Source organism: Arvicanthis niloticus, chromosome 15 (genome assembly GCF_011762505.2).
Source record: "Arvicanthis niloticus isolate mArvNil1 chromosome 15, mArvNil1.pat.X, whole genome shotgun sequence".
NCBI lineage: Eukaryota > Metazoa > Chordata > Mammalia > Rodentia > Muridae > Arvicanthis > Arvicanthis niloticus.
In genome coordinates, this window is record NC_047672.1 from 43,747,824 (window position 1) to 43,771,227 (window position 23,404).

Genomic DNA, 23,404 nt, shown 5'->3' on the forward strand with positions numbered 1-23,404 from the left:
AGGGAGATAGATGAAGCAGTGTAAAGGCTTGAACAAAATTATAGAAAGGGTTAAATTGGAGTGTGGGATGGGAGGGCTGGATGAAAATGGAATATAGCTAGGAAAAGATAAATAACACCAAAGAGGTTTGGAAAATGTCATATGGAAATGCACCTAATACCAGAGCGAGGCAGGCAGGCAGGCAGGCAGACAAAGTGTGTTGTGTAAGTGTGTGTGTGTGTGTGTGTGTGTGTGTGTCTGTCTGTCTAAGATAATAGATCTGTCATCAAACATTCTATCAATCAATATGATGTAGAAAAGTGGGTCTGACCTTCAGCTGCTTTCACCTGAAGTAGTTGGTATTACTTGCTCTCTGGATATCTGAATCCTTGTGTTCTTCCAAGGTTTTTGATTCTCTCTTCCCTCATAGTCGCCTCTCATGAGTGACTTCTTGTGCTGGGGCATCTATGAGTCACAGCAGGAGAGTGTTTGGAGGGTTGGCTTTCTAACTCTAAGTTGAGACCTCTGGTCACATAGAAGTCAAAGAATGGAAGCAAGGATGAGGTAATTACTCGTCTCAATCGGCGGCTTGTGGAAAGTCCCTGTGGTACTCGTTCATGACATACTCTAACAAACAGGAGTTTGTCTAATAAGGCACTTATTTTGGGTAGGAGTCCATCTCACCCAGCACACAGTTCATGGCGAGAAAAGCCCAGTCGTACTCAGCTCCTTCCACTAACATGCATTCTTTGAAGTTCAAGAATGTAATCAACCTTTTTTTCTTCTTCTTCTTCTTTTTTAATGAAACAAAGTCTCTTAAAAGAACTGGAAGTACCATGGAGGAGCAGTGCCAAGTGGTGGGCCTTCGTGAGGCATGAGGCCATCAGGTTCCGGTGTGAAAGGCCAACTCCTCACAGCACAGCCTTCCGTAGAAGGAGGAAGGAAGTGGCTGTGTGCAGCTCTGCGCCTGCGCCGAGGCGCTTGCGCAAGGCCACGCTCCAGCTCTGGTAGTGCGCAGGCGCGGGAAGAACAGCTTCGGGCCATGGCGGCGGCGGCGGGCACGCTGAGGGGATTGGCAGTGGCTGGCGGAGGCGAGAGCAGCGATAGTGAGGATGATGGCTGGGATATTGGCTATCTCGACCGGTCCTCTCAGGTAGTGGAAAAGGCAACTTCTGGACTGCTACCTTTTGGGGCCTCCTGTGGCTTTCAGAAGCTAGGCCCAGACACCTGAACCCAGTTTTTCCCCTCATGCCCAGCTCCCTAACTTACTCCCAGAGCTATGGATTATTAAGATTATTATTATGGATTATTTCAGATTATTAAGCAAACTAGCAAAATGCTCCCTTGGTTACCAACTGCGGTTTTCATTTGCATCCTCTAGGCCGCAGACCTAGCTTCACCTGGATTTGGATAATCTTTGCCCATTCCCTTTAAGGATTATAAGACTATTTCCTTCGGTATTTCATTTGCTGGCCAAAGAGGAAACAACCCTATGTAGTTAAAACAAGCAAACCAAAAAAAAAAAAAAAAAAAAAAAAAAATGTTATTTACTGATGCATTGTAAATGAAAATATACATTAACAAGAAATTTAACTTCCTTCTCTTTTAGAAACTAAAAAGGTCTTTACCGGTTGAAGAGAAGAACGAAACATTTAAGAAAGCACTAACCACTGGAGATATTTCCTTAGTGAAGGAACTCCTGGATTCTGGTGAGAGTTAGGGAATCCTGTCAAGTGAATCTTTGATTAAGTTCACTAGAGCACACTATTTTTTAAAGTTTGTGTAGTTTTTTTTCCTAATGAGTGTTAAGGTAAGTTGTGTTGCCCATGTCTTAGTTGGCTTTTTGTCTTCCTGACCTCTTTTCTTCACCTACCCTCTCATTTTGAATGGGTCAAATTACTTTCCATTGGTTCTTGAACCTATAAGAAGCCTGTCTCTGACCAGTCTTAACCCCACCTTGATCATCCTTTTTAAAATATTTACTTTGCTATAATATGCTTCTTAACTCTTTCAGGTTCTCTTTCCTTTTGCATTATGTTTTGGAGGCCTAAGGCCTGCATCAAATATCAGAATGAGTATCTGGATCTTCTACTTTCTTGGCCTACTGGATGTGATTCCTTGGGGATGTTACTTAAGCTTTCAGAGTATCTGTTCCTTTATGTAAAATATAGTTTTATCCTGAGTCCCATAACACTTTCTTATCGATTAAGTAAAACTTATTTTTAAATTACCTATACATACAAATTAAATTGTTAATCCTAGTGGTTGAAATTATCCAAGGGCTAACAAGTGTTAAACAACTGCAAGATACATAACACACACACACACAAATATGAGGTTGTAGACAGCAACTGTTTTTCTTCTATGCTAGAGACAATATGGTGTTTAATGAAAATACAGCATTGCAAAACAAGATCAGGATTTAATTACTAACCATGACATTTGATGGCTCTGTAATATTAAATAAGCTATTAAATTTTGTAGGTTTTGGTTTTCCCCTTTTTAAAAGGCTAGTAGCATTATACTCAAGGTTATTGAAATTAAAATAAAATAAACATAAATAAAGGCTTAGAATAAGGTTTATGTCAGTATAAATAAAATAAACATGTAAATAAAGGCTTAGAATAAGGTTTATGTCAGTATTAGCTTAAGATGTGTAAGCAATACGTAAGTCTTAGGTGTTATTTTTGTAACAAATGAGGAAGATCTGTGTCACTTTGTGAACAAATGCCGGACTTTGCTATTGACCTGATAATGTTCAATAAGAGTTAAATAAGAAAATTTGAGGACTGGAGGTGCGTGTGTGTGTGTGTGTGTGTGTGTGTGTGTGTGTGTTGAACACAGTGATAATTGGGGTAGAATAAGCTGACGTTTGTTTCAGAAAAGAGAATTTGTTCTCAGAGTAGTGGGACTAGGAATGTTGAGGGTGATGGAAGAACATGAAGTGCTAGGGGTTAGTGTGATTGGTGGGCAAATGAAAGGTTTCAGCCTCTTGTAAAGAGCCAACTTCTGAGTAAGTGGTCAGCCCTTTGAAATTTGTCTTTAATTACAATTCATTTTAAAACTCATTTTTAAAAGCCAAAAATAAATATATAGGTATAAGGAGAAAGGTCTTTTACTTCCACAAAATAAGTATTAGAGGTGATAATGTGTGAATATTTTTATACTAGAATTCAACATTTACTTCTTTCTTGTCAAACGCTTTATTTCTTTTATCACAGTTTTGCTAGCAACAGCCAAAGGAAAAAAAGTAAGAAAATATGATTGTTATTCTAAACTCACTTTCTGATTATCACATCAGCTTAGAGAGGAAAAATCATTAGAAAAGACAAACAGAAGCTCAAGCATATAATTTAGCTCAGACATTTCCCCATTAATTACAATATACATCATGAGAGTTTAACTAAGACCATTGGAAATTTACTTGTATAGTCTTCAGTGTATTAGTGCTTCAACAAGAAAAAAGTCAGCCCTTCAGAGCATTTCCTCAATGATATGACTTTTATCTTTCTAAGGAGAATGCTGTAGCCAAAGACCATGAAAATCTGTAAACTATAAAACATTAAAGCCAGTGATGTTAGTTATACAATTTCTTTGAAACAGAAAAGCATTCTCTTTTCTTTCCTGAAATTAGCAAGTATTTTTATTAACTTTTAGTTTTATGTGTATAGATGCTTTACCTGTCTATATGTCAGCAGCTGCAGTTACGAATCACCATTTGGGTGCTGAGAATTAAGCCCAGGTATTCTAGAAAAAGAGTCAGTACACTTAACTTGCTGAGCCATCCCTTCAACCTCTTTGGTCTGCAAGTGTCAATGAGAAATTACCATTTTACTCTTGATATTGTTAATGGAAGTGGTTTATATGAATTTAATGGGTTTGGGTTCATTCTCTTATTGGATCTTTGTCCTTATGACACAGATTCTATACTTCTTAATCCTAGGTTAGTCCAACATTTTTTCTGTTTGTTTGTCTTATATTGCTAGGCTAGTATTTTTGAGGAAATTCCTAATAATTCAAAAGATTTGTAGTATTAATGGTTTGAAGATTTTTATTGTCCTTTCTTGGCAGCTACTACCTGTCTCTGTCACATTCTAAATTTTATATATATATAATGTATGTGGATGTTTTATCTGTCTGCATGTCTGTGTAGCACATGCATGCAGTACCATGGAGGCCAGAAAAAGGAATCACGTATCATAGAACGGGCGTTAAAGGTGGTTGTGAGCTGCCATATGGGTGCTGGGAATTGAACCAGGTAGGTCTTATGAAAGAGCATCCAGTGTACATAAATTTTTATCCCTCTCTCCTGCCCTGTTCCATCTAAATAGCTACTAATTTAAACTTTATATTCAAGCCCTGACATTTCATACCTCTCTTTATTCTAGCTCATTGCTTCTTAATTGATTTTTAAAGCAAAATTTGATGGTAATTTTTCTGCTTGTTTTTTGTAATCACATCTAAAAATAATTTTAAATTAACAATGATACTATCTTTGACTATCCTTTTGTTTTCCTTTCAGTTCCGCTCTTTTCGGTGTTCCGGGTTTTATCTTTGTATTATATAGTCCGAGCTTCCCGTTGGTTCTCTTGGCTTCTGTTTCATTCTCAACAGTAGTGTTTCTGTTCATAATATAGATAAATGATAATATTGAACCTTGGATTACAAAATGAAGTCTGCATTTCTCAACAGAGCTTTATGGTCTAACCTAACTTTCAGTTTCATGCTTTATCAGTTATTCATGGTTAAAATTTCATGTTGGTAAGAAGTTAAGGATATCTTGGAGGCATATGTGGCATTTAAAACCATAGAGATGTATGATATTTCCCATGGATAATATTGTGGATAATATTCTCATGGATAATATTCCCATGGAAACCTCCACAAAATCTTCCCCAATGCCACCATAGAAAAAGAAACCATAGAAAATTCTTATATTACAGATGCTGTATTTATTATGTGATAAATATTGATCATATTTAGTCTCATTGAATGTAGTGCCACCATGAAACTGAAGGTAGCAAATTTTATTAATACTAATACATGTAGTTTTTGAAGCCTTTCTTATGAAGAAACCTTTCTGAGATACCTAGATGATAGCTGAAAACATCTGTAACTCCATTACAGTTCCTGGAATTCTTATACCCACTTGCCTCTCTACACACCAGTGGTACATACACATTCATGTCTGTGTGTGTATTTAACTGTATATATAATATATAATTATATATAAATTATAAATATATATAAAATGATACATAATATAATTATATGTATACACACAGAATTTTAAAAAATAAGTCTTTAAAACAAATGTTCTCTACATCAATAGGCATTAATGTAGATTCCAGCTTCCGCTATGGATGGACCCCTCTTATGTATGCTGCTAGTGTGGCCAATGTAGAGCTGGTTCGGTTCCTTTTGGACAGAGGTGCTAATGCAAGCTTTGATAAGGGTAAGTAAACTGTTTGAGAAAATTTAACTGACAGTTCACTGTGATTTTTTTTATTTCTAAACAACAATTATACTAAGTGAATAATTAAAGTACTTGAAGCAAAAATCCCTTATATAGAGATATGAAAACTGAAATTTAAATATACATGTTTTAAACTGCCACTTCAAAAGGAGAGAGTTGCAACTTCTCTATTTTGTTATCTTTATAATAGGTTATATTAATGTGTACTTTTAAATAATATGCTAGATGGGTTTTTGTTGTTGTTTTTAAGGGAAAGGTCACTGAAAGCAATATCAAAAAGCCAATAATTTTGTGAAAAACTATTTGAAACTTGATTTGTATACTTGAAATTAATTATATTAAAGTTTTTTCATAGATGGTTTATTAAATCTCTGGTTTTTTATTGAACAACTTCCACTTAGTACTGTGAGTCCATTCTGTTTGTTTGTTTGTTTGTTTGTTTTTCGAGACAGGGTTTCTCTGTGTAGCCCTGGCTGTCCTGGAGCTCACTCTGTAGACCAGGCTGGCCTCGAACTCAGAAATCCACCTGCCTCTGCCTCCCAAGTGCTGGGATTAAAGGCGTGCACCACCACCGCCCGGCCTGTGAGTCCATTCTAAAAAGCAGAGGTATATATGTAAATCCAGTCTGTTACACGGAAGCAATGGTCATCCCTCATTAAGATGTTACTAATAGAGATTTGAATTCATTTCACCTTTGAGGTATAAATTTTGTTTCAGAATGAATTTTCACATTTGTAATCTACATGAAATACTTATAAAACTGTGACTATAATGTTCTACATATTTTACCAACATTCCTCTCTTAGCTGCTTTCTTAGGTTTCAAAACATCACTTAATGAAAGCTGTATTAAAGAAGGATAGTTTTGAAATACATAAAATATTCTGCTCAAAAATCATGGTTTCCTTTTTCTATTTAAAATCAGAGACGCACTTGTGTTTATAAAGCATGTTGTATTTTCACAGGAGCTGATATGAATTGAACATAAATTCCTCTGTGTCTACGAGATTCCTATTGGGTAGTGAGGCCTGTTATTAGTTTCATGGCTATAAACTGGTTCTAACAAAATATTAAGGCATCATGGTAGTAATGCTGCCAGTGATAAAACTGGGTCTAGAGTAATTATGGTTTATCTATGTTGAGCCATTAGTGAAAACATGGCTGTGGTATTCTATTTTATATTCCTGATACTTGAAAAGTTTGTATGTGTGTTTGTTTTTGTTTGGTTGGTTTGTTTTATTTTGTCTTTAATTAGTCAATCCTGATTTCCTCAGTTTATAGAAAACAGGGCAAATTCACAGAATAAAAATGACCATTTTCCAACGAACCAAACAAACAAACAAACCCCAAACCAAACTAACAAAAAAGATGGTTCAGTAGGCAAAAGCATTTGTTGTCAAGCCAAGCCTGCTTATGTGAGTTAAATCCCTGGAACCCACATGATGAAAGGAGAGGACCAATTTCTAGGAGTTGTCTTCTTACCTCTGCATCAGTAAAGTTTACAACCACCTTCCAGGATTGTTAGAAGTGAAGAAAAACCAGAGACTGCAAGGCAAACTTTTATCTATGAAAACTTCACATGCATGTGATGTGGATATCCAAATTCATTGTGCTAAACCACTTTCTATTCTCTTGAAGAAATGCCAATAAGTGAACAAAGTTACAATATGAATTGAACATACAATTTAGAGGTGCAAAAGACCTTTTGCCAAGATAGTGAGATGTGTGTGGAGATGGGCAGAGGTCGAGAATTTTAGTGTGCAGTACATGCTTAGGATGGTAAGGAAGGCAATTACAGGCACTTCTAACGTGTGGGGATTTCTTTGCTTTTCCACCCATATAGATAAGTTAACCATTTTGATAACTGCTTGTTCTGCTCGTGGCTCAGAGGAGCAAGTCTTGAAGTGTGTAGAGTTACTACTTTCACGAAATGTGGATCCAAATGTTGCTTGTAGGTAAGAGCCTCTCTGTTTAAAATACTCTATCAACCTGTTATATATTTGATAACATGAATGTTTAAACATCGATAACATTGTTTGCTTCGTCAAATGGTGAATGAAAATACGTCATAAAGTCAAAGTTTCATTGTATATGATTATCAAAAGGAGATAACATGAGGGTAAACTTCTAGTAAATTTGAAATTACAAAGAAACAACTGTAAACCTATTTCCTGTGAATCACAGTCTCACAAGAACATGGTTGTTGAATGATAGTACAGTAGTAAAGTAGCTCAAGTTTTTCTCTCCGTGTAAAAATTACAAATTTGGGTCAAGGTGGCTTGACAATTAAGAGATGTATGTACTGTTAATATGGATGGCTCAAAGTCAGTTCCCAGAACTCACAGCTCACAGTAACCTACGTGTATCTTTAGTTCCAGGGAATCCAACGCTCTTTTCTGGACGTTTTAGGCACTTGTACTCACATCCTCACCACCACACACGATATGTATATACATAACTAAAAACAATGACTAAATATTTCTTAAGAGAATTAAGTTTTATTTATGCAAATATTAAGAAAATACATAGAAGTATTCCCTTTTCCTATGACTTTATCAATTGCTCAGGTTTTTGTATATATATGATAGTACTATATACAAACAGTAAATGAACCACATATATGTTGAAAAGTCACTAATAGTAAAAATAGATTGCTGAAAAAAATTTTGGTTGACTTCTTGCCTGGCTTTATTTTCTAGTCAGTCTTTCTACTAAATCTCTCTTTTTGTTTTAGCTAATCTTAAAAATGTAGAAAGTAGGAATTAGTACACATAAAATAAAATGCTTAATATTAATAGAATCATTGATAAACTATTACTTCAAATAGTTACTATCCATTGCCTCAACTGTTGTAACAATTAGCTGAACTCTGAAGTTTTCTCCCTAATTTAGTTTACTACCTCTGAGACGAAAGCAGCAGCCTTGGAAAGTACTTATATGGTATTTCTAGATATTTACTAAAATTTTAAAAAAAAATAAAGGATTTTTATCTCTTTGGCGTGCTTTCCAAGCAAGATCTGTTTTGATTTCCACATTACCTTGCAGTCTCTAAAGATACTTTTTATTGTTAAATTTCAAAAATATTGTTAACATTTAGTAGCTAGAAGTCAGGGATGCCCAGCAAAAATATCCTACAATTCATAGGATATCCCCTCCACACAAAGGATTTCTAACCCCAAAATGTAAACAGTATTAATGTTAAGAAACCTTGATCTAGTGTTAAAAAGGTCAAGCTGTGTAGATAATCAAGGTGGGGGCCGGGGACATTCTCTTGGAGAAAGGGCGGGGTGGGGAGCAGGAGAAATGGGATGAGGAACTGTGGGAGGGCAGACTGAGAGGGGGTAATGACTAATGACTGGAGTGTAAAAAATAAAAGTAATAAAAAAATTGAAGATTAAAAGAGTAGATATTAAAACTATCTGCAAATATTTAGCACACCACTTCATAGGAATATTTTTATTTTCTTTAGAATATAACTCTCACATGTAAACTTTGTATCTGGTTGTACCTTGAAATTGAAACAAATGATTAAAACATGGTAGTTGAATCAAATTAATGGGTGCTATCATTTAGATTTGTACCTTTGGAAATGGTCTAAATAAGATTTGCCTCTCTGGATTCAGTGGAACACTGAGTTTGCTCTGTGTTTTTCAGTGTTTGTTTTTGCTTTTTCACTTTGAGTACTTTCAGAAAATATTATAGGTAGTAGTCAGGACGTAACAGTACATCCCTGTTAGTCTTAACTTGCAGAACTTTGAATCAGGAAGATTATGAGTTCAAGGTCAAGCCTGTACCACTTACGGTAAGACTGTACCAGCAGTAAATGGAGAAAGCTTTGTCCATTGCTGCCTAGCTTATGCACATAATAAAGGAGATGGCAGTCCAGCCAGTGACTTGGGCTTGTCTAGTCTACCTCTTTAAGAACTAGATGGTATCTTTCAGATATATGGGATAGACCTGAAATGACAAGTGTCACGAACAAGGAAAACAGTCCCAGAACACAGGAAAATACAGTGAGATATGGAGGGAATTGGATAGGTAAATCATTAACAATGGGGAATAATTGAAACCTATTTGAATATCAGAAGTTGTAGTTTTGTATATATAACATCTACAAAATATAACAGACAAATTCAACAAGGAATTATTATTCAGATGTCACAGAATAAAAACAAACATTTAGATGAATTTACTTTCAGTCTGATGACATATTCTCTGGAGAGATGGCTCAGAGGATAAGAGCACTGACTGCTCTTCAAGAGGTCCTGAGTTCAATTCCCAGCAACCACATGGTGGCTCACAACCATCTGTAATGGGATCCAATGCCCTCTTCTGGTGTGTCTGAAGACATCTACAGTGTACTTATAAAGTAAATAAGAAATACTTCTTAAAACAAGAGAAGAGTTATAGATAAAGCTTATAAATGACTGATTTTGTTAAAACTAAATGATCATCCAACTGCTAGTTGGAGTTAAATGAGATCTGTAGTCTTCTGTCATGAATAAAAGAAACAGCAAAGCCTTATGGGTCGGGCTGTGAGCTAAAGACTGAACTGTCTGATGTCTGAAATGTCTTAAATGTATCTACATCCTATGTAGACATCTCAAAATACAGAGTTTTAGTTAGTACATAAAATGGGGTGAGGGCCTGAAGAAAATAAGGGATTGACTCATTTGTTAGAAGATTTTAGGAGTCTGTAGACTTTTATAATAAAAAAGAATGATTTGAACTAATTCACTTGGTTGGTTTTGCTAAAAATAAGTAGAAAGCATAGAAGTTAAGAATAAATGTTGAATTCCATACACTTTTATTTGGGAGAAATCTTTTTGGAATGGTTTCAGGGAATTGATGTAAGAATTTTTTTAAATTTATGTAAAATTTACATGCAGGAAATTATTTACATTTTAGTGTATAACTGACTGATTGAAGCAGTATGTATTTGTGTTATCCACACTCTAAATCAGAACATTTCAGTTCTTCCATAAAGTTTACTTGTATCCTTTCCTGTTAAATTTCCTTCTTCTAGTAGCTAATGTGTCACCTGCTACTGTTTTCTACACCTATAATCATTTATTCTATAAATGTTATAAATAGAATTGTATGATATTTTATGTGTCTAATTTCTTTCACAAAAGATAAAGAACATTACAGTTTCTATGTTGTATAAGTTATTTATTACTTGACAATCCATTCTATAAATATTTCATAATAATTTTTAAAAAAATAATGAACTTCCTGTATTGTAGGTCTGTTTGTTTGAATTATAAATGCCATCATAGTCTTGAGCATTTGAGAATTTGGTTTCCAGTTGGTGGCATTGCTTGTGGAGGCTTGAGAGGTGTAACTTTGGTAGAGGAAGTTAAGAGTGGGCATTGAATGGTTAAAGACTGGTACTGTTCCGTTAGCTCTCTCTGCTTTGGGCAGTTCAAAAGTCTGAGACCTCAGCTTCAGCTCTAGTCTCCATGCCAGCTGCTTATTGCCATCCTTCCTTGCCATGTCAAACTTTCATCCCTTTGGACCCATAAGCCAATTAAACCCTTCCTTCTATGTTAGTTACCTTAGTCGTTTATTTTACTACTGCAATAGAAAAGAAACTTGTTGTAGAAAATATTTAATCTCAATTGGAAGATCCCTGCCTTTGATCATTCAGTTCCCAGATAAAAGACACACAAGTTTTATTATTATAATAAGCCTTAATCAACATTGGAGCTAGGCAGATATCTGCACTCTATGCCATTAGAATCTACTTCCCCATCAATAGCCCTGAATTGTAACTCGCTGTATTCCTTTTGGGCTGCTCTTAACTGTAATTGAGCAGCCCTCATTGCCACGTATTCATAACTCACTCACCCTATGTCCTGCCTCTGCTCTCCTCCTGTATCTCCCCCTCATGGTATTCTCAGACCCCAAGCACAGGAACCTGAGAACCTGTCTCTCTTCTGCCCAGCTCTTGGCTATAGGCATCTTTATTCACCAATCAGGGATAATCTGGGCAAGGTTACATAGTGTCACTTGGGTATGTCCTTTGGGTACAGGTAGACACGCCCTGGGAGCAACCAGGCCTTGAGAGCTCGTATTTAGCATTATGGATGCAAGTAAAAGACCAAACCTCTACAGAAACTAGTGCACTGCTATGGTAAAAAAAAAAAAATAGCTAATAGGCTTAGATATTGAAAGGGCAAAATTATACATAAAATTTCTATAAAGTTCTCTGCTGACTTTGAAAAGCAGAATTTAAAGCATTTTGATGCCAAGCCTTGGGACATGGGTGGTAAGAGCATTGCTGCCAGCACTGCATCTTTCTCTACCCCTGACTGCCTAAGTGTAGACAAGAACCTTGGATGCTTCCTTTGGGTAGCACTGACTTATCCACAGCTATATTTAACTTACCTGCCTATTAAAAGATCGTATGTGGTGCTCGTGATTGTTGTTTGTACTACTGCAGCGACTACTTTATGTGGGTGCTGTGTTATTACCACCAAATGTTTGTTTGTTTTCATTTTCCTCTTCTGTAGCCATAATAGTTCACTGTTGGATTTTCCTCCCTCCTTTATTTTCTTATTCCTTTCCTTCCTCTCTCCCTCCCTCTTTTCTTCCCTCCACTCTATCTAGATTCATTCTTTTAGACTATTTAGAAAAACATACCTTTATATTATTTGATAAAGTTCAGATCAAATTGTTGGTATGCAGTGAGTGGAACTCTCGTGGGTGACATGAACTTAAGTGTTCTACCTTCATTGTCTGCTGGGACTCTTTCTGCTTTCAGATATATTCTAGCCACCAAGAGAAGGCACCCATGGACCTAGACTATCCCACTCAGAGTTTCCCTTGTCTCATACATTTATGAATTCTAACCTGTTTCCAAAGTCGGCATCCTCTACATGTTTATTGCACTGAGTTGCAATGGAGTTCTTCACTTACTTGTTCAGTTGATTTGGGAGAAAGTTTTCCAACAGTTCTTTTGTAAATAAGCTAAAAATCAAAATAAATACAACTTAGCAATTTATAGTGAGTCTTTTTTATCTAAAAACTGAAAATTTTATCACTTAAAGGTAAATATTTAATATCCAGGGTTTTCTTGAGACTGGGTTTTGTTTTATAGCCTTGTCTGGCTGGAACTTGCTGTGTAGACAAGGCTAGCCTCAGTGTCATAGGGCCTCTGTAGTGCTGGTATTAAGGGTGTGTGTCATCATGCCCAACTGTAGTACAGTTCTGAACTGCTCCAGTATTTTTGCTGCTTCTTCTGCTGCTGAATCTTTATGTCAGCAAATAACTCAGTGTTTAAATCTGGAGCTGATAAAATGGCTGAACAGGTAGAAGTGCTTGCTCTGCAAACCTAATGCCTGTGCTCCAGGAACCCACATGATGGTGGAAGGAGGAACTGTATCATTGCCGCATGCTTAGTATTGGTACAAGCTTATCCATGTTCTTGCACATACACACATTGTGTCAGTTCACCAAATCCTATTTCCCTTCAATCCATTACTACGATGGGCAGTTAATTTCATTTATTTTTCTGGTTTCCTTTTAAAATTGCAGTGCTACTTTTTATAATTTATTATTTCCTGAAAATATTTCAAACTCTCAAGTCAAAACTGTTTAATGTGGTAAATATGCCACCTAGATGGATCAGTACCATCATATGAGCTTCCTGAGCTTTTTTCTGTTGGTAACATTTCTCATGCTTCTTCTTAATGACCAAGGTTGCCAGCCTTTAGATTTTAAAACTTACTGCAGGAGTAATATGAGGCATTCAATCATATGTCAGTGAAAATTTGCTTGTTTTGAAGGGTGCCTGGGACATTATTAGTCCTAGAATCAAGGCATCTTAAATTTAGATTTTGAACTTCCCTGAGCCATTTTGGAGATAGGAAATGAATACTTCTTTTTCAACCTAGAAGATACCATCCCTTGAATGCCAGCTTAATTTGTCTTAAGTATGATTTATCAAGCCCTTTACTGGCTATATCCCTGGACTATTGACTTAATTCTGGTATTCAAAGCCATTTTCCCATTGACTTCTGTGAACTGGAAAGGATCCTCAAGCAAAAGCAATTGTAAATGTTATCACAGATACGTGCTCTCTGGATTTCAGTTCAATGATTTTTTTGCTATCTTTGCTTTTGAGAAATTTTAATTTTTTTAATACAGCTGCTTTAGGTGCCTTCATAGCTTTGGTACAAATTATTTAACCTAACATGTCTACAAGGAGAAATTAACATCTTCTAATTTTAATTTTTTCATAGTTATGTCTATTTTAGTATCTACTCTGTATTTCTTATTTTCTGCATAAATTTCTTTTATAGTTTTTTTTTCAAAAACATAAATATAACATTTCATAAGTTTTCCAAGTCAGTGCAAAGAAATCTACTTCATTCTTTAATTACTTTCTTTTTTTGCTTTCTTTCTTTGGGATTAATGGCAAAGAATTAACAACTTGTAAGTAATTTTTAAAATTAATGCTCTAAGAATCCACAATTATGTTTTTCTTAAATATTATTGATTTAAACGCTTAGCAGGCAAAGATTTTCTCCCACTCTGTAGGCATTTTTCTCTCTGCTCATCGTTCCTGTGCAAATACTTTTTTATTTCCTAGGCCCCATAAGCCTGTACAGCCAGGGCCTTTTACCACTGAGCCACCTTATCAGACATGTGTTTTTAAAGGAAACACTCGTCTTAACATTTGCTGCCTTTCAAGCACTGTATTAATTACTTTTAAATATGTTATCTAAATAATGCTTATAAATCAGTGGTAAATAGAAGTGACAATTTGATTGTTAAAGTAGTTTTAATCCTTGTAAAAGCATGTTGTAACTTAATGGTTTTTGTTTGTGGAATTTGTAAGATTTTCCCCAAGTTTGATGAAATATTTTCATATTTGTGTGTGTATTTATATACATATTCATATATATGAAATATATATGTGTATATATTCCATGTATATGTGTATTATATATTCTATGTGTGTATTATGATATATACATATGTATTTTATTTATATGCATACATATTTATATATGCATCTATCACATATACATATATATTTGATAATATATTTTTATATATGAAATATATATGTGTATACATATATATTTATATGTGTGGTATACTTATATTTAGGAGGTATTTTCTAGCAATTCAGATTTCTAAGCCAGGAGATAATAGTTTTACAAACTTATGTGGCATCAGTAGATGTTTTATTACCATTGATAAATAAGGACACATTAACCAACGTTCAAGGTTTTGACGTAATCATTGTGTGTTTATTAACTTGTTGAATATTATTGCCTACTCTTAAAAAGAAGAAGGAGAAACACTGGGAAAGTTTTTACCTTCTTTCTCAGAGTATAAATTCAGTTATAAATGTCATTGGAGCAGCTTGATAGACTATAGTATTGGCTTGCAGTGAGAACATGTTCCTACTTTAAATAGAAATCCAGTACAGCTTGCTATTAATTAATAACATGGGCAGATGGAATGACAGTATTCTTCCAGAAGCAGTTTTAAAATTGCTAACTTAGAAAACATTACTGGAAATGACCATTTACTTTCTAATGTTTCTTTTTAAACCTGCATATAAATATTTGGCACATTTTGTTGTGAATACTTAAATAACAAATAGGTTCATGAAGTCAGCACGAGTGCTCCATGAATGAAGAAATGTGTTCTGTTCTTTTAGAGATAGTAGCTAAATAGTTTAATGAAGATCCACAATCCTTTCAAAATCAGAAATGTATTTACACGCAAATGTATAATATACAATGTTCTACTCACTCAAAAAAAGTATGGGATCTTTCTGTCAATACTTAATAACTTCATCTTTATTTGAAAATTCTTTATATTGCAAGTACATTGTCCTTATTAGACATTCCCATGTTGAAAGCATTGACTTGTGTGGAATTTGACATTCTTGTGTCATACATCATATCTAATGAGATAGATTTCTAAGATTTGAGTGTCCACTTTATATTTTTCTAACTCTATAATTTTATTTATATTTCCAGCTTTGTTTATATAATAAAAGCATCCCATCCTGAAGGTGTTTTTCTGTTTTGAACTATTCTTTAATAGAGAGCAGGGCCCAGATGTTACCCTAACAAGGATGTGCATATTAATGCTGTGAAAGACTTCAAGAAGTAGATTACTTTAAAAGTTAATACATTTAAAATGGAAAAAGAATCAAAAAAAGAACCCAAAACCAACCCTCTTTACCAGTTCATACTTTAAGCTCTCTGAAGGAACATCCACCTACGTCTTGCCAGTGTATATGTAAGTTGTGTCACATGTTGTTGCTAAAGCTCAACTTCTATTTGCTTTCATTTAAGATAAGAATGATGGCTTTCCTTTTAAGTAGAGATTAATTGATGGTATTTATTTTTCTATCAGATAGCCCATTATCATTATCTGATATATCTATCATTTAGTAACTGCATTTCTTTCTAATTCTGATTGAGAATCCAGTTTTTTATTGTTATCATTCCACTCCTTGTCTTGTCAGTTATTTGTTCTTTCATTGTTCTTTGAGTGGCTACCCTAGAATTTACAACACCAATTCTTTCTTATTAAAGTCTACTACATATTAGTGCTTTTATCAATTCATGGATAGTGTAGGAATCTTAGAATGTTTTCATTTGTCTTTTGTATATATTGTCATGTATTTAAATTTATATGTATTGGACAATCACAATTCATTATTATTATTTGAGTGTGCTAGCAATTCTGCTGTTAACTTTTAATTTCCCCACACAATTATCTTCTTTGGGGTTCTTCATTCTGCTTTGTATTTTGTGTCAATCAGGAATCATTTTCCCTTTATGTGTGAAATATGTGTGTCTATATATACATGGATATATGTGAATGACAATAACAAATGAAAAGGACCATAGATTTGTAAGTTATTTTAATACTTGTTAAGACTTTCTGTTCTTAGACTCTCTGTTCTTTCTTTTGAAAAGGCAGCTATTATTATTTTTAATCCTTTAAAGATACTGTGTTTTTATTCTTTGTTGTTTTAATTTTCTGTGGGGTTTTTTTAAAGCTGTGATTACAGCTGTGCACCGCATACCCAGCTCTATTGGCCTTTTTAAAGTAGCTAGCTATTCTATACATAGTTATAGTTTTCTTTAATTTTTTTCCAGTCTTACCATATTTAATCTGCTTTTTAAAAATAATAGCAATAACAAATTTTATTTTATTGTATTTCCTAGTTATGTATCAGTTTGTGCACAAGACATTGTATACACATACAATGCTTTGTGTGTACACACAAGCACACTAACACAGAATGAAGACACAGAATCAGTTCTGCAGCTGACCTCATTGCCTCTAGTAATTATTGATGTTTTCTTGCATATCTAAATCTGTAATTATAGCAACTGAAAATACACTTTTGCCTTTCTAAATCTTGTGCACAAGTTTCCTTTTTTCAGTACTTACAGGCAACATTTCACATACAAAAGTTTCTGATTTGAGAAAATAAGAGTACATATTCAGAATAAGAAAGATTCCATTTTCAGTATATACCTCTGTCATGGTAGATCTGAAGTACAATACAGTTTATCTTGCTTTTACATCTTCATTGCAAGGTCAGAGATTTAAAAAAAACAGCAACCTAAACTGGAGACCCTAAAAACAATGGTTCCTATGCTAATTTTGTGGGCATTCTTTTTAAACTTTATTTATTACTGTGTTTGTATGTGTTGTCTGTGCTTGGGTAAGTACATATGACAGCATCCATCCGTGTGGAGGTCTGAGAACGACTTTGTGTCTCAAGTTGTCTCTTTGCACCCTTACTTGTATTCTTACATCACACAGTAGCAGGTGCCTTTATGCACAAAGCCCTCTCACCAGCGCTGTGCATACTTAATATATTTTATAAACCGGAGGCTCCTTATTCCATACCTAGGTTAACTGTAACTTTCTTAAAACTATTTCTTGCTCCCTGGCCTCTCCTGATTTCTATTGAAAAGCCAGCTGTTCATATTATCATCAATCTTTTAAGGTTTCCTTCCTAACCCTAGGTCCTTGGAGCTAGATTCTGTAGAAGGGAGGGTTCTTGCCACAAGATACTGTTTTCCCATCCTTCCCACACTCCTTCTCCAGGAGAGAAAAAGTATCCTTCTTAAAAGAGGTGGTTTTGAACAGTGCAGAGAAGCTCATCTGCCACTTATGAATTGTAGACTTCTCTAAGTCTTTTATTAGTTTTGGAAATTTATCAGTCAGTAAGATTCTGTCTTTATCTCATTCTCCTCACTGTGTTTGGGATTTACACCATCATTCCATATCCTGTATGCTTACTAACACTCTTTCCTTTGTGATACATCCTTTTTTCTCTTCTACATTTTACAATGGATGCTCTCTCTTGCTATATTTTTCTTATCACTAAATCTGTGCTAAATCTGTACATCTGCTATTATTAAGTTTATCTATTAACTTCTTAAATTTTTTAGTTTTATAATTTCTGAGTACTTTTTTATTACTAAATGTTCATTTCTCTAATTAAATTTTTCTTTTAGGTTTTCTTTTTTATTGAAAAATTTATCACACACTATATTTGATCATGTTTTCTCTTTCCCTAACTCCTCCCTAAGTCCTACCCACTTCCCTACTCACCCAACTTTGTTATTTGAATTCTCTATGTCCCTCCCTTTCTCCCTTTCTGTCTTCCCTCCCTCTCTTCCTCAGTCCTCCCTGCCCTTCTCCCTCTCTCTTTCCAAAACCAAACAAAAGTAAGAACAACAACAACAACAAAAAACCCACAAAAATGAAAAACAAACAAGCAAAAGAAAAATGTTACTTTCTCTTTTTTCTTTCTTTTTGTTGGGGGTCCAGGATGTGTTGAGACAGGGTTTTACTCTGTAACCTTGGCTTTCCTGGAACTCATTCTATAGACTAGGCTGGACTCAGAGATCCATTTGCCTCTGGCTACTTTTTTCTTCAACATAATAATTAGTGCTTTGGGAAGGTAACTTAGTTGGTAAGTTCTTGCTGCTTAAAGTACAGATATGTGAATTCAGTCTCTAGCACTCTTTTTAAGTGCTAGGTATCGTAGCCTGGGACTGAATCCCAGCACAGAGAAGTGGAGACAGGCAGTTGCCTGGGACTTACTGGCAACCATCTTAACAAACTTGGGGCCTCAAATTTCAGCCAGAGAGAACATGTCTTACAAGGTGGATGGTTCCTGAAAAACAATACCTCTGTATTTTACACATATGTGTACACATGCACGCACACACACACACACACACACACACACACATCAGAATTATTCTAAAGTTTATTTCTGATTTTTTAAAAGATTGTTTGTTGTGTGCTTAGGGTTTTGTCCACTTGATTCTGTCTCTTAGAGGTTCTAAAAATTTTAGTAGATATATTTCCTTTAAGTATTTGTGCTAGTCTTCCAGAAAATAGTTTCTTCTAATGTACATAGTTAATAGTTTTCTTGGAAGAAGGGCAGATCATTTTAATGAAATAGGGTATTGAGATGACTCAAAGCTGGGTTTCAGGATCACTCCTTCTGCCTATAATCTTTACTAATATCAAATGAAACCTGGGTAGCTTACCTAAGCCATTCTCCCTTTAGGAATAACAAATGATAGATGTATCAGAGTGCTAAAAATCCTCTTAACATCTGGTTCTGTCTTATTCTGATGTCCCCCTCCAAAAACACACATGTTGTTCAAGTTTAGGAAAAATAAAAAGCCAAATAGACAACTTTACATATTCTGGGTCACATTTCTGTTATTGTACTATTTCCAGATTTGGTTTTAACCACTGCATTTATTTACTATTTCCAGATTTATTTTGACCAGTGTATTTTATTTATCAGTGAAGATTTTGAGTTAGCATACAAAGTGATTGCTTTCATTATGGCATTTTCATACATATGTATCATTGCATGTGGTCCTTACCCACCACTCTTCCCCACAGCTCACTGCTCCTTCTTCCCTGAATAGTCTCTAAGCTGCTGTCCTGGATATGGATACCTTCACTTTCTGCTATCTGCCTTTGTTAAGATTTTGTCTTCCTCTTCCATGGTCCTTCTCTATAATACACACAGCATGCGCGCGCATGCACACACACACACCTTACATCTAAAATATGAAAGAAAATGTGCAATGTTTATCTGACTGCCTTATTTCACTCAAAACAGTGTCCATAAGTTCTAATGAGTTTTCTGTAAATATATGTTTTCTGCTGAAACATGGCATCTTTATCTGTAATATAATTTTGTTTAAAAGGTCATCTGTTAATAGGCATCTATACTAGCTCTATTTGTTAGCTCCTGTGAAGAGAGCAGCAATAAAATACCTTGTGCAAGTATCTGTGGTAAGACTTAAGGTTCATTGGCTATACTCAGGTATGGGTTAATTTGGTCATGTGATGGAGACCTGTGTACTGGCTTCCACAGTGACTAGACTAGTTTAGAATTCCAGCAGTATAGTATGTTTGGGTTCTCTTTGTATCCTCACTTGCATTTGATGTGATTTGTATTCTCATCTTGATAATTTTGATGTATCAACTACATCTAGAAATTCATTATTTCTTTTACTTTTTCAGTATAGAGTAATACAGTTTTTAAGGTATATCTTAATAATTTTATGAATTTGGTTGATATCTGTGGTAATGCTGTGATTTTCATCTATAATTTTATTAATTTGTGTCATATACTTGCTTTGGCTAAGGCTTCAAAGAACCATTTGTTTGATTGAATTTGTGTTTCTTGTTCCTATTTTACTAATTTCTCCCATATTCTTAATTATTTTATTACATCCATAAATTTCTATCTGATTTGTTCTTGTTTTTATAAGGCCTAAAGGTGTATCATTAAGTTGACTATTTGATATCGCTCTGAGTGTTTTAATGTAGGCATTTGCAGCTATAAATCTTTCTTCTTAGAAATGCTTTTCCTGCATTCCATAGGTTTTGGTATAGTATATTGGTTAGTTTTTAATCACATTGACACAGGCTCTAGTCATCTGGGAATAGGGAACATCAACTGAGGAATTGGCTTTATTAGACTGACCTGTTGGCAAGCTTTGGTGCATTTCTGTGATTAATGATTGATGTGGGAGGGGCTAGCACACATTGGATAGTGTTGCTCCTGAGTCGTCATTGGTCCTGAGTTATAGAAAACCCTAGGAGGAAACCTGTGGGCAGTGTTCCTTCATTGCTTCTGCTTTAGTTCCTACCACGAGGTTCCTGCCTCAAGTTTCTGCCTTGGCTTCCTTCAGTAGACTCTGACCCAGAATATATAAACCAAATAAATCTTTTACTCCCCAGGTTGCTTTCGGTCATGGTGTTTTACCATAGTAATAGAAACCCTTAAGAAAGTTCTAGTCTCACTTTCCTACTTGATTTATTCGATGACCAGTCTCGTCAATCAGTAGTGTTTTTTCAATCTCCATAAGTTTGTGTGTATTTAATAGTTTCTTTACTACTGATTTCTAGTTTTAGTCCATTGTCAGATATAATAAATTATTTCAGTTTTCCTGTATGTACTAAAACTTGGTCTATATCTGCTGCAGGATAATTTTAATTTCCATAGACTACTAAGTAAAGTATAGTGTTTTGATGGAATGCGCTCGCTCTCTCTCTCTCTCTCTCTCTCTCTCTCTCTCTCTCTGTGTGTGTGTGTGTGTGTGTGTGTGTGTGTGTGTGTGTGTATTACTGCTAACCTAACAACAATAAATTCCTTTAGTTTCTGCTTCTCATGGAAGTTTTTCTTCCTTCCGCTCTAACACATGGCAGTCTGGGCTGGCCCTTCAATGCTTGGATGCATCCATAATGTCCTGGCTCTTTGGGTTCCTGTCTTTGGATCTACTGTAACTCTGATATTTTCACCTCTGTCTATAATTGGTTCTTCTGTCTTGCATCTTTTTGTCCTCTAGGCTTTTCATTTTAACTAGAATATAGGATGGGGTAGTTCTTTTCCTCTCTGGCCTGTTTGGTAGTGAAATGCCCTCTGAGTCCTGGATGGTCAACTCATTCTCTTGTTCTGCTAACTTTTCTTATATAATTTTTATGGAATGTATTATTTATGCCTCTAATCTGATGTTCTCTTTGTTTATCCTCCATGATTCATAAATTTTGACTTTTAATGGTGTCTCATTGATTTCATATAGTATTTTGTACATTCTTATTTTATCTTGATACAGGTCTCAAAATTCTAATTCATCATGTCTTGTTCTCCATCCCTGGTACTCTGACTTCCAAGTGACTCGTGATATAAGAGAAGCTTTCTATTGTATGGGTTTGGGGGATTTTTGTTTTCCTTTGATGTTGGTGGTGGTGGTGGTAGTGGTGGTGGTGGTGGTTTGTGGCTGTCTTAGTTACTTTTTTGTTTCGGTAAGGAGACACCATAACAGAGACAACTTATACAAGAAAGATTTTATTGTGGCTAACAGTATTCAGATGAGTTTGTGATGGTCATGATGGGAGCATGGCAGCAGGCAGGCAGGCAGGCAGGCAGGCAGGCAGGCAGGCAGCAGGCAGCCAGCCAGCCAGCCCAGCCTGGATCTAGAGCAATAGCTGAGAGTTTATATTTGACCCACAAACACAATTCAGAGAGAGAGTGCTAACTGGGAATGGCATAGGCTTTTGAAACTTACCCCCATGACATACCATCCTTCCCAAACAGTTACACCAACTGGGGACCAAACATTCTAGTATTTCAGACTGTAAGCATATTCATAGAAACCACCATATTGGCTTAATTATGTTTGCATTTCTAAAAGTTCAGTTTTTTCCAAAATTTTATCTTCTCTCTTTTGAATTCTTCTTTCATATTCCATATTGGCTTCTTTACTTCACTCAGTTCTTTATTTGTATTCTCTTTGAATTAATTTAAGAAATTATTTGTATCATCTATGATTTTGCTAAGCAGTCTTCTAATTATTCTTTTGACTTCTTTGTATGGGATTTCATCTGATCTGCTTCATTGAATTCACTACGGTGGAATTAGTATTTTAAGAGGCATCGTACTTCCTTGATTTTTTTCATGTGTCCCTTATTTATGTTTTGGGGTTTGTAGTGCCTCTGGAGTTATTTAATTGGTCTGATTTTTGTATCAGTTTTATTCTTTCTGTTGAAGTATTTGTAATGGTCTAGTGGGACAAGATAGAGTACAGTTAAGGAGCAAAGTGCAGAAGTTAGCCAGACCTTCAGTCTGCGTTCAGGGAACTGGATGTGATCACCTGCTCTCCTCTGACACTAGTGTATTACAGGCAGAGCCAACTGCAGTGTTAGATGGGTACACTATGTGAATATTGTAGCAATCGGTTTAACAGTTGCTTCCATTCAGTAACTATGAGAGGGATGCAGGAAGAGGATAGTGTTGTGTACTGAGATATGGTTTAGTAAGGGGAGAATGGACAGAAGCAGGTTGAGTGAGAATAGGACTGGTGTTTCAGTAACTGAGAAAATGTTAAGGGAGTTAAAGTAAATGGAAAGGAGAAATTGATGTCAACAGAATTGAAGTGTTGGCTAGTACCCACAGAGCTTAGGAATTATTACATCTTTGGACAGTTGTGATTCAGAAGAAGAAAGAAAGAAATGAAGTTGGACTGAGGAGGAAAAGATATGAGGTGTACATAGGGAGACTAGCAGTGAGTAAACAATAGAAACCCAAAATGAACATAAAATCTTACCAGGTAATATAAAAGCTAAAACAAGGCTTTTAAGTGATGTTTATGCACAGATAAAGTGAAAATAATTACAACTAACATAAAAAGACAAGGTTAAATTAAAAGTACAGTAGATTTTAAAGTGTGATTACACCAGGCAGTGTTTCTTCCTCCAGGATGGTTTTGGATTCCTTCCCTCCATATGATGTCTCATGGAGTACACGATACTGAGGAGGGGAGGTGCAGTGTGCAGTTGTTGTTCGCACATGTGAAAGCAGATTTGTGAGTGTGCAGTGCCCAGGGGAATTCAAGCATATCTTCTTTGT

General features: G+C 35.3%; 1 protein-coding gene across 1 annotated transcript in view; it reads left to right on the top strand.

Moving 5' to 3' along the window:
- The first annotated feature begins 994 nt into the window (after nt 1-994).
- Nucleotides 995-23,404, top strand: part of Asz1 (ankyrin repeat, SAM and basic leucine zipper domain containing 1) — a 44,931-nt gene continuing 22,521 nt past the window's right edge. Inside the window, exons 1-4 of the mRNA XM_034519258.2 lie at nt 995-1,132; nt 1,589-1,688; nt 5,312-5,434; nt 7,298-7,409. Coding sequence (XP_034375149.1) covers nt 1,022-1,132; nt 1,589-1,688; nt 5,312-5,434; nt 7,298-7,409 — 446 coding nt within the window. The 5' untranslated portion in view covers nt 995-1,021. The remainder of the gene's footprint in view (nt 1,133-1,588; nt 1,689-5,311; nt 5,435-7,297; nt 7,410-23,404) is intronic.